Source organism: Delphinus delphis, chromosome 2, assembly GCF_949987515.2.
Source record: "Delphinus delphis chromosome 2, mDelDel1.2, whole genome shotgun sequence".
NCBI classification, from domain to species: Eukaryota; Metazoa; Chordata; class Mammalia; order Artiodactyla; family Delphinidae; genus Delphinus; species Delphinus delphis.
This window is the reverse complement of record NC_082684.1, coordinates 30,039,940-30,053,508: the sequence shown is the minus strand read 5'-3', so window position 1 is coordinate 30,053,508 and position 13,569 is coordinate 30,039,940. Positions and strand designations below refer to the sequence as shown.

Sequence of the window (13,569 nt, the reverse complement as noted above, 5' to 3'; positions counted from 1 at the left end):
CAGACTGGAGACGGGCAACTCACAGGAATCTGTTCACTCGTGCATCCACGCAATAAATGTTTACTGTGCACCTACTATGTGCAGGCACTGTTTAGGTCTTGAGATACAAAGGGGTGCAAGCAAGAGAGACAAAGATTCCTGCCCTTGAGGAGTTTACATCCTACTAGAAGAAAACAGAAAATAAACAATAGCATCATAAATCAGTAAATTATAAAGTATGTTAGATGCTGGTAAAACCTATGGGGAAAAAGAAAAAGAAAAGGAAAGCAGAGTAAGAGAATCGGGAGTGCTGCGGGGCAGAGAGGGCACAGGATGTGGTATTACATTCAGTGGTCAGGGTAAACTTCACAGAGAAGAAGAGACAGGAACCAAAACTTGGAAGAAGGTGAGGGTGAGAGCCCAGCATATGGGGAGAGGGCCGTGAGGCAGAGGAAGCAGCCAGAGCACAGCCGGAGGTGGAGCGCACCTGGTGTGTACGTGAGTAGCCGAGGGTCGGTGCGCCTGGAGCTGAGTCAGCCAGGAAGAGAGGAAGCAGCGAGTCAGAGAGAGGGGAGAGGGCCGCGGCTTCTTCTCGGGAGAACAGGGGCCAGTGCAGGGTTTGAGCTCCCTCTCAGCCATGAGCAGGGGACTACTTAGAAAGCAACTGCAACCGTTCAGACAGGAGATGTGAGTGCCTCGGACCAGGGCAGCAGCGGTGGATGTGGTGAGAAGGGGCCACGCTCTGGATTTGTGTTGAGGGCACAGTGGACAGGATTCCTGATGAATGGATATTGGGTGTGAGAGAAAGACAGGGGTCGAAGACAACTCCAAGGTGTGTCAGACATATAAAGGTTTCAGTCAATAAGGATCTTTACTAGGGCTGTAGGTCTGTCAAGTAGAGGAGGGAACAAATATAAGCCATGTTGTGACAACCAAACGGAAAAGACTGGACCATTCATCTGAACGCAGGAATGGCAGAGAAGGAGGCCACATTCACTGACTCATTCAACACCTTTATTGAGACCAGACTCTGCTGAGCACGTGCAAGGCCCCGAGGGTACAACAGTGAACACGAAGGCACGGTCTCTGACTCGACGGAACCCACACACTGTGGTACTGACGAAGCAAACCAAACATTTTACTGGTAGTCATTTAATTACAATGTTAATAAATTAATATGCAAATATTAGATTGGATATAAAATTAATAAATATGTAATCGTATAACATATGTATAACATAAAATATATAATTTTAATATAAAGTATTAATGTAATTTAATTTTAATAATTTCATTATGCTTAATTATTAAAAACTATGATTTCATATTTGTATTCATTAATATTACGAGCTTCTGTGCCAACCATTGGATTCAACAATGGGGGCTCAAGACACATAGATAAGACACCATCAGAGCACACCATTGTAATCCTGCGTGGTGACCCTGCGTGGTGGCAGCCTTAGCCATGCTGTGCACAGAGGGTGGTGAACACATGGGGATGGAAGCCACCAACCTGCCTGGGGGATGACTTCTAAACTGGCCTTGAAGGACAGGTGGGTGGTGCTGGGGAAGGACAAGACAGCCGGTGAACTAGAGCTGATGAGGGTGTGTGAGGCAGGGGTGCGATGGGGATCCCTGCAGGGCTGGCGGCCCCAGACAACCGAGCTTTCCAAGCCTGGGCTGTGGCTGCTGGCTCCCGGGGGCGGGAAAGAGGATGTGGTCAGTTTCACTCACCACTGTGTCCCCAGGACCTTGCACGGTGCCTGGCGCACAGTAGGCTCCAAAACTACGTTTTGAGTGGACTAACAGGGAGACCAAGGCCAGCTTCCCAGTTGTGGTGGGAAGTTGAGACGCAGCCCTGGCCCTTGAGAGAATGACCAGAGCTGGGGCTGGAGTTCCGGAAGCACGACGGTGATGCTTGGGGGCCACCCCCAACCCGTACCGCAAGCACAGAAATACCTGTATTTCCTGGATGTTTTCCTCCTCCCTGGTGTCCACCTTCTTCTCGATCCCCTCGCCACGGAGCAAGGCTTCCAGGGTGGTGCTTTCTGAGGTGAACCCATCTTTCTTCAGAGGCAGCTCCACTTCTGAAAAACAAGGACAGAAAAGCAGTGTCAGGCCACTGGAAACAGGAGAGATAGGAGGGAAAGGAAGGGTGGCCCTTGGGGGCATGCGGGAACCGCAGCCCCCGGCAAGGATTCAAGATGCCTGCGATCTCTCCTCCGGGACGAACAGGAACACTGGAGTTCAGCGTTTCCATCTCCAGTTCACAGTCCCAGAGCCAGAGCCCAGCCCTGCCTGCTCCCTCAGAGACGGCGGAGACAGGGCAGAAGGGGCGCCAGAAGCACACGGGGTGAGACGGCCTGCGTCTCTGTCCTGCTTCTGCCACCCTCCGGCTCCGTGACTTTGGGCGAGGCGCTCAAGGATCCCCGAGCCCTTTTGCACGTCTACAAAGTGAGGGCGACAATGCCCAGCACCCCACCAGGCCATTTTGTGGAGCATAAATGTGTTCCTTTACATTCAAGTGCTTTGAAAACTCTAAAGCAGTGCACCAATGTCGGCCTCAAGTTTTATTATCTTCTCCCTCTATGCCAACTCTTGTCTGCCAACTCCGTGACCTCCCCCCGGCCATGCTGGCTGCCCAGCTCCAGTCTGCTCCATGAAAAGCTATTTCAACCTCAGAGAGGCTGTTCTTATCAACTCACCAGGGAAGTAAAGGCCTCTGAAGCCCAGTGAAGAAAAAGAACGAGAGCAGATGCCTAACAGGCCCCTGATCAGCAGCTGGGAGCTGCAGTGCCCGCACACTGGGGCGTCTGTTCTGAAGACATCAGAGTCTGATTGGCTTCGTGGGGCTTGAGATCATGGGGCCACCTGAGCAGTGGCAGCCAGTGCCGGCCCTGCCCATGAGAGAAATCGGAGAGAGAAACTGAACCCCTTTCTCAAGAATTCTTCAACTCCTAACCCAAAGGAGGGTGGTTGAGGGTTTCTTGGTTTGTTTTGGGGTATTTTTTTTTCTGTTTTTTTCATTAAAAACAGAAACCTCATGTACAGGCGATCATACTCAGATTTACTACAAAATATTCCTCCAACCTCTCCCCGGACCCTGCACTTCATATCCCCTGCGATTAGATGCGTAGTCCCTACCGTGTATCAGGTAAGATGGGTGCAAGACCATGAGGGGGTGGTGCCGGAGCAAACGGTCAGGGGAACGAACGGCCCATCTGTATGGAGTTTACAGAGGTGTGGACAGGAATTAGGGGACAAGGAATGGGGAAGCACCAGGGCAGTTAACAGTGGGGGATCATGAGCCCTGCTATCCCTGGGGGATAGAAAGAGTGTGTTTGCAAGACCTGGAGAGAGCCATGGAGAGCTCTCGGGCCAGAGAACCCGGGTACAACACACCCAACCTCTCTCTCCTTGCCCTGTCTTCCTGCTTTGCCCTCCCACTGGCCAAGCTCAACCAGAAGCCAGAGGGTAAGGGAGCCTCACTGATACAGCCATTGAGGTCAGCTTCCTGGGGCACAGGGCAGCATAAAGAAGGGCAAAAGGCTGTTCTGGGGGAACAGACAGAAATAACAAGCACAACCAACCCACGTTCCACTGGCCTTTATTCAAATGGAGCTCCACATTCCCCTTCTATCTCCTCCACCAGAGCCAGATGCAGGCTGGCCAGCCCATAAGAAAGGGTGCTCAGGCAGCCCATTAAAACTGAAGAAACTCACACCCATGCATGACCAGCCCCCAGGAGATGATGGTGGGAAGGAGAAACAGTATCTAAAGTCCCTTGAAAGACAAGGTCTTTGGGATTTTCTTACCAAAAAAGGCAAGCAGAGGATCCACCTCCATCAAGAAGTACTACCCCCAAATCAACCACCTCTGAAACTCATTCACCCACTTATTCATTCAACAAATATTTACTGAGCACCTGCTATGTGATGACCACCATGTTAGAACTAGGTACATAGTAGGTGAACCAAATAGCGACCAACCCGGCTTTAGATGGTTGACAATCTAAAGAGACAGAATTGGGAGATTGGGATGGACATATATACACTAATATGTATAAAATGGATAGCTAATAAGAACCTGCTGTATAAAAAAATAAATTAAATAAAATTTTAAAACAATAGACATTAAATGCTAAGTAAAAATAAATATGCACTTACAAAATGTCATAAGTGCTACAGAGAAAAGCAACAGGGTGAAATGTGAAGAAAGAATACAGTGTGTGTGTGTGGGGGGTGTCTACTTTAGATCGGGGGTCAAGGAAGGGCTGTGTGGTGAAGTAACATCACACAGAAAAATAGCCAACTGTCTGCTTTGGTGAGTTCAGAGTGTGCAGCTCCAGAGCCTGCTCCAATGACATATTAGTCTTTCTCCCAAGTCACAAAAGGCTTCCAAATGATTAATCTAAAACAATTAAAATATGTTGCCTCATGTCCTGTCCTCAGCCAAAAGAGAACAGCTGTTCACCATCCCTCAGATTTATAATCATCATATATATATTTTTATTTATGAAGTTCATATTTTAGTATCCCCCTTAGCCTTCTCAACACTAAATAAATCCTATTTCCAGAATTGCACAGTATTTTAGAGCTGAAAAGGCCTTACAAATCATCTGCTTTAATCATCTCACTTTCTTTTTCTTATTTTTTTATTTTTTTATTTTGGCCTCACCCTGCAGCATGTGGAATCTTAGTTCCCCAACCAGGGATCGAACCCTTGCCCCCTGCATTGGGAACATGGAGTCTTAACCACTGGACCACCAGGGAAGTCCTATCATCTCATTTTATAAATGAGTCACCTGAGGCTCAGAAAAGTTAAGTAACTTCACTGAAAGCCACACAGCAGGACAAGAATGCAGCCAAAGGATCTTCTTTCCTAGATACGGTTAAGATTGTGACAAGAGCCCCACTCATTGTATTCTTATTAGAAGTTTGCAGGCTCAGGCTGAGTCCCAACAAGCACTGATACGTTTGTGTACACGCGGAGTGCCTGGCACATAGGAAACATTCAAAATGTGTCAGCTGTTATTGCTATGTATCACTTAATCCCCACCGCCGCCCAAGTGCTGAGCACAGTTATCATCCCATTTCACAGATGAGGATGCTGCAGCTTAGGGAGGCTTAAACTTGCTCAGTTTCAGACACCTGGTAAGGGGCAAAGTCCAGCCTTGATCCCAACCTGCCTCAGAACCCATTCACCTAATCTCTACGCTATACGGACTTCACCTTGCCTCGATCTGGTCCTTCCCTGAAAAGTCGTTTCCCAAACCTTTGTGCATGTTCACTGCCCTCCTAGACCACCTCCACAGTTTTCATATTTCGAGATAAAGGGCAGACCTTTGCTGAGGCTGAGGGCAGGTCTGTGTCAAGGTCCTGGGCTCTGTTCTATGCCAACATCCCCATGGGGTGTTCACTCCGCACAACGGTACTGAGCTGTCCATCGCTGGTAAACTCCCTCATGCTGTTCGCCCTACTGCTTCTTCTTCCTCCCCTGCTAACCATTCCTCCATCCTGCTTTCCCATCATTCAGTCTACCCTGTTGGTCCTCTGGTCCTCTGATCCTCTGAGATGGGCACAGGGTCAGAAGCACGAGGGGGAAGAGAAGCAAAATGGGAAGAGTGAAATGGGCTCTCCTACACTCGAAGAGCTAGAAGGGACCCCCAACAGCATCTGGAGTCCAATCACTTAACGAGGAAAGTAGAGCACAGAAAGACACAGAGACTTTCCCAGGGTCACAGAGAAATTTAGTGGCATTATCCTTGCCTAATTACCAAAATATTTAATTGGCTCATAGAAGTTCTGCTTTCAGAAACTCCTGGAGTCAAACCCTGGCCTTGCCATGTATTAGCCAAGGGACCACGGGCTGGTTACCTAAACCTCTAAGTCTGTTTCCTTATATGTTAAATGGGGATGATCGTCGTATCTATTTCATAGTGTTGGTGTGAGAATTAAACATGGTACTACACTGCATAAAGAAACTCTGAAAAGATTCCCACAAAAACTAGTGTGAGAAACAGAGTGGAAAAGGAGGCTTACCAATTTTGGCTTTGCTTTTTTTCAATTCAAAACAAGATTCAAAATTAGATCATATAGTAAAGAGCCCGGGATGTTCTAAGTGTCCTAAAAATGTTACATGCTATTATTATCGAAGTTTGAATGATTCTGATTTAATGGCACAGCAATGCTGTCCAATAGAAATATAATGCAAGCCATTCATGTAATTTTAAACTTTTTAGTAGCCACATTAATAAAAGGAAAGAGCAACAGGCACAATTAATCTTAATATATATTTTATCTAACCCAACATATCCAAAACATGATCACTTCAATGTGTAATCAATCTTTTTAAATGATTGCGATATTTTACATTATTTTATTCACATCAAGTCTTTGAAATCTAGTGAGTATTTTACGCTTACAGTGCATCTCAATTCAGATGAGCTGCATTTCAAGTATTCCATGGCCACATGTGGCTGGTGGCTACCATATTAAACACCACAGGTTTACAGAATTAAAAGGAACATTTGCTATGATTTTGCTTCTAAAAAATGGAAGGACGTTAAATATGCTCTTAGTTTTGTCTACTTGATACCCGGCTAAGCACCATTCCAGAACAACATTCTAGCCGACCCCTGGCAAACCCTGGTTTCAAAGCACTATGGGTAAAGCCTGCAAGGTCAGAGTGACAGGCTAACCAGTGCCCTCCCAACAAAGCAGCAGAGGGTACATTCTCTGGCTCCAGACCACAGGAGGTCCCAGAGGGAAGGAAAAATAAGGTAACAGGTCCAAGCTCTTGCACAATGCACGTCCTAGACACGCTCCCTATGGAGCCCTTAGGGATTTCATTGATTCGTTTTTATTCTAATACAGCTCATCTGGATATAAGATTTAATAATTCTTTAAAAGCGTATTCATTTTGACCCTTGCACAAATTTGGGGACCGCATAACCTGACAGGAGCCATCAAACACTTAACATTAAAAGAAAATGGTCTAAAACACAAACACCTAATTCATCTTTAAATTAGCCTGATTTTATACACATGGATACAAACCCACGGATCGGTACTCTCTCCGGAGCGGCAGCAGCTGTCACCCAAGCCAGCCACCTCCCCAGGCCCCCGTACGCAGCACTGCCTGCACTTCTAATTGGGAACAGAGATACTCCTTGGGTGACTTCCAGCACGATCCATCACACCAGAGACAGCTTCTGTGCAAGCTGAAGCAAATCAGTTTCCAAATAAGAAAAAACCTCTCAGACAAACAAGGATTGAAGCATAGAAAGTCTTGGAAGGAAGGAAGGAAGGAAGGAAGGGAGGGGGGGAGGGAAGGAGGGAGGAAGGGAGGGAGGAAGGAAGGAAGGAAGGGAGGAAGGGAGGGAGGGAGGGAGGGAGGGAGGAAGGAAGGAAGGAAGGGAGGAAGGGAGGAAGGAAGGAAGGGAGGGAGGGAGGAAGGGAGGGAGGAAGGAAGGAAGGAAGGAAGGAAGGAAGGAAGGGAGGGAGGAAGGAAGGGAGGGAGGGAGGAAGGGAGGGAGGAAGGAAGGAAGGGAGGGAGGAAGGAAGGGAGGAAGGGAGGAAGGGAGGAAGGGAGGAAGGAAGGAAGGGAGGGAGGGAGGAAGGGAGGGAGGAAGGAAGGAAGGAAGGAAGGAAGGAAGGAAGGGAGGGAGGAAGGAAGGGAGGGAGGGAGGAAGGGAGGGAGGAAGGAAGGAAGGGAGGGAGGGAGGAAGGGAGGAAGGGAGGAAGGGAGGAAGGAAGGAAGGGAGGGAGGGAGGAAGGGAGGGAGGGAGGAAGGAAGGAAGGAAGGAAGGAAGGAAGGAAGGGAGGGAGGGAGGGAGGGAGGAAAGGAAAGCACAAATAAAAGCAAAACAAAGAAAGAAAAAGTCACCAGTGAAGAGCAATGGCTTCTCCCCAGGGCTGTGGACAGGGCAGCCATCCTCTCAGGTGGAGATCAAAGCCACAGGCTTTTGACACAGGTGCTCCAAGTCTGCCACCCAATGCACCAAATGCAAGGCTTCCACTGGGTTGTTGGAACCACTGAGCTCATTAACAGGATGCAGGCAAGACGAGGCTGAAAGTGCAACATGGGAGCACGGTGAGTAATTAAATCCCAGGTCATTTAAAAATGCAAACGCTTGGGTGTCACAGGCTCACGGAGCCTCTGACTCCTCGTGCATTTTTTGCCTCAGGATGGAGGACTGGGAACCTGCAAGTCATATATGGATTACAATAAAATATGCCATATAAAAAACAGATTAAGACAGTTCTTCTTTGGGGACATATACAAAGAGAGGAGCTGTCTGTTAGCTGTCGAGTTTGCAAGAGATACCATCTTTGGGGAGGCTGTGCTCTGCCAACAGACAGACTGCCCCCAGGGAAATCGTGGTGAAACACCCTGACAAGGCACATCCATCCGTCCATCCATCACGGGCGCTCTCTGACGCAGGAGCCTGGAGATAGAGTTATGGTGCAAAGGAGGTGGAAACCCCACAGACAATGGCAGACAATCCTCCTGCTACATCATGAGTGCTCAGATTTTTTTTTCCACCTGACGCTAGTTTTTCTTTAAAAATACAAATGTGCGGTTTTCTCTTCTGGCCACTTACTATTTTGAGGAGTTAATCTCATCACATTTCCGTGGGTTTATACATCAGCTTACACCAAGGAGCAAGAAGCTTAGGAATCATTTTTTCATTTATGCCCAACAGACTCTCGGGCTCACGGGGAAGGAGAGGGGTATTGTTATCTCTCACCCTACGGACGAAGAGATTGGAGGGGACCAAAGCCCTGATTTCCTGAGATGGTGGCAGGCCCAGGAATCCATCTGTGCATTCCTCAGGGGTGCCATTTTCTTGGCTGCGTTTGACTCCCTGCTTTGTGATTCATGAAGCTCAAAATAGATGAGGTTCACAATGAGGACCCATCGCCCAGGCTGCACCCTGCAGGCCCTCGTTACTGCTTCTTTTAGAAGCCCAAGATATGCACACAACAGGAGGCCTGATCATGGCCCCAAGAGCCCTGTGGTCCCCACTCTCTGCTGTGCCTACCCACTCACCCCTAAGCCAACACGCAATGATGGGCCCCTGGAAGCAGCACCCAGAGGTTGGCAGCATAGATAAGCATTCCCTCACCCCGAGACACAGAAAAACACCCACACTATCAAAGGAAGCTCACCACTGGGCTGGTCAGCAGACCACGTCAATACAACTTAGCAGGAAGGTGAGGGAGCGGAAGGACGGTGGGAATGGACTGAGTGGTGAAATGATTCAAGGGAATACAGATTGCTGGAAAGTGCAAGAAGCTGTCTGGGGTGAAATCTCAGCTCTTGTACCCTACACTGCACACTTGGCCTTGATCTCCTCACCTGTACAACAAAGCCCACTTCCCGGTGTTTTTACAGGGCCAGATGAGATAATGGGTATACAGCGTCTGCACAGGGACGATGCTCAATTCATGTGAGCCCCCCCTTTCCCCTTCTAAAGTCTCCTTCTCCTTGCACTTCTCAGCAAAACTCCTCACCTTCTGACGCTCTCAGACCATCAGACATGGTGAGACACAGCTCCCTGCAACTGGGCGTGGGCCCAGGGGGAATGGAAGCGAGGAAGCCAAGTCTGGAGCAGTTAAGAGGACAGAGGAGGCTGAGGACGGGACTCAGCTCACAGGCCGAGATGCTGCTCCGATCCCAGGGGGGTCCATGCTGCAGATTTGGAAATCACAGCAGAACCATGTGGAAGAGGCCTTGCTCTACTCATTCATTTTACAAATAATCATTGAGCACTTACTATGTACCAGGCTCTGTTCTAGGTGCTAAGGACACAGCTGTGAACAAGAGACAGAAATTCTTGCCCTCATAGAAGTTATATTCTAGTGGGGGAGAAACAAGACATAAACAAGCAAGACCCACAGTATGGCAGATGGTAATCAATGTTCTGGAGACAGAGCAGAGGAGAGGAAGCTGGAGCATCGGGGGTTATGGGAGGGCGGTTCCACTTTTAGATGTGGCCAGGAAGGCACGAGCCTGAAGGAGCAGGAAGGAGGCCACGCGGCTAATAGGAAAGGACGTCCTAAGCAAAGGCGCCATCGCGCAAAGGCCCTGAAACTGAGGCCTATCTGCCCAGAGCACAGTGAGCCAGGGAAAGGGTAGGAGCCCAGTTCAGAGAGTTCTGGGGCCTGAACGGCTGTGTAGGCCATTGCGAGAATGCTGACTTCTAATTCTGAAGCCATTGGTAGTTTCAAGCAAAGGGTGACATTATGATGCCTATGTATATTTTTTAAATTTTATTTTATTATTTTTTTATACATCAGGTTCTTCTTAGTTATCTATTTTATACATATTAGTGTATATATGTCAAGCCAATCTCCCAATTCATCCCACCACCACCACTACTCCCCCCGCCTGCTTTCCCCACTTGGTGTCCGTATGTTTGCTCTCTATGTCTGTGTCTCTATTTCTGCCTTGCAAACTGGTTCATCTGTAACATTTTCCTAGGTTCCACATATATGCGTTAATATACAATATTTGTTTTTCTCTTTCTGACTTCCTTCTCTCTGTATGACAGTCTCTAGGTCCATCCACGTCTCTACAAATGACCCAGTTTTGTTCCTTTTTATGGCTGAGTAATATTCCATTATATATATGCACCACATCTTCTCTAGCCATCCGTCTGTTGGTGGGCATTTAGGTTGATGATGGCTATATTTTAACAGGATCACTGTGAAGTCAACTGAAGGAAGGTGAGGGCAGAGTGAGGAGACTAGTTAGGAGTGACTGCAGTAGGTGTGGAGCCCCGCCAACGAGCCAGCGCTTAGGAGAGGGCCCTGTCCTCATGGTGCCTATGTCCTGGTTGCTAGATACAGCCAGAGGGCAGGCCCCTAGCCCCTGAGCAGGGGGCATCCCCACACAGTGAAGGAGGCTGGGTGACCAGTGCCAAGGGGCACAGGTACAGAGCCATACCGGAGCAAGTCCACAGAGGAACGGTTCTCAGAGAAGAAGGCAGATCAGCCTAGGCCAAGGGCAAGAGAAAAGACCCAGCCAGACAGGCCTGGCCCAGCGCCACGGGATAACAGGCGTTAGTAAAACAGAGAGGAAGCCTTCCAAGTTTATCTCTGTGCTCTGGACAATGTATGCGAGAGGACTCAGTTCTGGGACACAAGGGGTGAGCTTGGGCAAGCTGTGGTTCTGGGAAAGGTAGATCCCACAGCCAGACGCCAGGTCTTTTCTCCTCAGGATAGAAGATACTAGACTCGGGCTTTTAAGAGACTCTAAGGCAGGGCTTCCCTGGTGGCACAGTGTTTGAGAGTCCGCCTGCCGATGCAGGGGACACGGGTTCGTGCCCCGGTCCGGGAAGATCCCACATGCTGCGGAGCGGCTGGGCCCGTGAGCCATGGCCGCTGAGCCTGCGTGTCCGGAGCCTGTGCTCCTCAACGGGAGAGGCCACAACAGTGAGAGGCCCGCGTACTGCAAAAAAAAAAACAAAGACTCTAACGCAGACTGTGTTCCCATTCTGGCCAGACAGCACACACTCTTCCAGCTGGGCAGTGAGCTGCCTGCAATGAACACATGCTGGGGACAGAACAGGGTCGGCTGAGGCCCCCTTGGCCCACCTAGCAGCACTGCGTGGAGGTGGCATCACAGTGCCAAGTCCTCCAGCTCCACCCTCCCACTGGACCCTCAGAACAACCCCGGGAAACAAGCAGAGCAGCTGCCATGATCTGCATTTCAGATGAAGAATCAAGGCCAGAGTGGTTAGGTGACTGCCCAAAATCACACAGCCAGTGGGTGGAGAGGTCTGGACTTGAACCCAGGCCTTGTGATTCCTATTTGAGGGCTTGTCTCCTGCAGAGCACAGCTGTTCGACATAATGAAGGCCCCTATGGGCTAAAACCAAAGAGAGGCAAGATGGCAAAGCTGGGACAGGCCCCACGGGCCAGGCTGGGTGCTAGTTGGGGAGGCCAGGTCAGCGGCCGAAGGCTCCGCCTCTCCCACTCAATCTCCCTCATCCGTGCAATGGGCATGATGAGAGCTAAGCCATGTTCTTCAAGCTTGGGAACAGACACCAGGCACTTTTCTTTCCTTCATCCCTTTAATAAATCTTTGCTGTCCACCTATCATGTGCCAAGTCCGGTACTGGGTGTTGGGGATACAGATGAAGGATTGGGTGGGCCTCTGCACCCAAAATGTGCGCCTTCCAGCAGGGAGAGATACAAGTGAAAAGGCCCTGGCGTAACAGGGCGACAGCCTTACAACCTACACTCTAAACATGGTTCCCCCAGGTCCAACTGAAAAACCCAGCCATGGAAACTCTGCAGCAGCTGTGCACGCCGCCACCCAGCCGACTCCCAGCTGCCGCCCATTTCCTGGGCCAGCCCAGGCTCCCAGAGCCCTGCGAGACTCGAGCAGTGTCATAGGCCCAGGCCCAGTCCCCCGGACCCAGCGCCTTCCCCCAGACTGCCAGGAGGGCACAAAGCAGGGGCCGGAGTGGCCTGCCCACCTCTCTCCAGCTCACGAGGCCAACAAGAGCTGTGAAAAAGCTGCTGTTGCCGGCCTCCAGGATGGATGGCTGCAGCTCTGACACTGCAGGAAAGAGATAAATGACTGGTCATTTCCCCCTGATGCACTTGAAGGCATCCATTCTCCCCGCCATACCACGCTCAAGGAACCCCCTCGCAGAGACAGATAAGCACTGACATATGGGGTGGGAGCTCAGCGTCCTTCCCCCTTGGAAGGACACAGCCAGACTCCTCTGTGGGCCAGGGGAAGGTCACGCTGTCCGTTGGCTCACACCTGGCTGGGGGCTCCACGGGTCCCTGCCCCCGCCTCCCCCAGTCTTGCCCACCCCACCTGGCTCATCCCTGTGAGGCGCACACGGGAGACGGGGAGGCGGGGGCAGAGGGAGCCAGCTGACAGGCTCATCGATCTCAGGCCACATGCTTGGCACATTGGCAGCGTTCCGTAAGTTGTTCCCGGGCTGGGAGGGTGCTGGAGGAGTCGGCGGGACTGCCTCGAGGAGAAGAGAAATCGCGCCGAACATCAGAGAGAAAACGGTGGAAGAAGCCCGGAGATTATTAAAATGTGGGCCATGTACAAAAGCAGTAGGGAACTAATTAAGATGCAGGATTTTCAAAAGCTGGGGAAGTTGGCCACAGCCTGCTCCCATCTGTAGAGTCCTGGCAGTTCAGTGCGGCAGGGACAGCACCCTAGGCAGGCAAAGCAGGCCTCTCCACCGCTGCCCTCACAGGTGGGACTCAGGCCTCTGCCTGGACCGCCCCCTTGGGGGGCACCCCTCCGAGGGCCCCTGAGACTTGCTTGTTGGCCAGCTATGGCACCCTCTGCTTTGGGGCCGTACCCTAGCCTACCATCCCCTGAGGGGCCCTGCCCGACTGTTCACGTTCCCCCAACATGTGGTAGGGTGGTGATTGTCCCGGTCATTCATGCCCAGTCACTGGGTGGCTGCCAAAAAAAAACGAAGAGAAAGAACCAGAACCCTGTTCCTGGCTGCCTTCCTTCCCATCACCCTTGGAATTTGGCAAGGGTGGCAAAGAGCCAGGCTGCTCCCTAAGTGTCCCGGAGCGGAAGGGCATCACAAGGCCT

At 50.4% G+C, this 13,569-nt stretch overlaps 1 protein-coding gene across 3 annotated transcripts in view; it reads right to left on the bottom strand.

The window, feature by feature from the left end:
- DPF3 (double PHD fingers 3) overlaps positions 1 to 13,569 on the bottom strand; it is a 254,722-nt gene that overhangs the window by 114,759 nt on the left and 126,394 nt on the right. For all 3 annotated transcript variants that reach the window (XR_009518321.1, XR_009518320.1, XM_060004289.1), the window contains exon 4: positions 1,939 to 2,066. Coding sequence is in view for 1 of the 3 variants with exons in the window: in XM_060004289.1 (XP_059860272.1) it covers positions 1,939 to 2,066 (128 nt within the window). In the remaining 2 variants the exon portion in view is untranslated. The remainder of the gene's footprint in view (positions 1 to 1,938; positions 2,067 to 13,569) is intronic.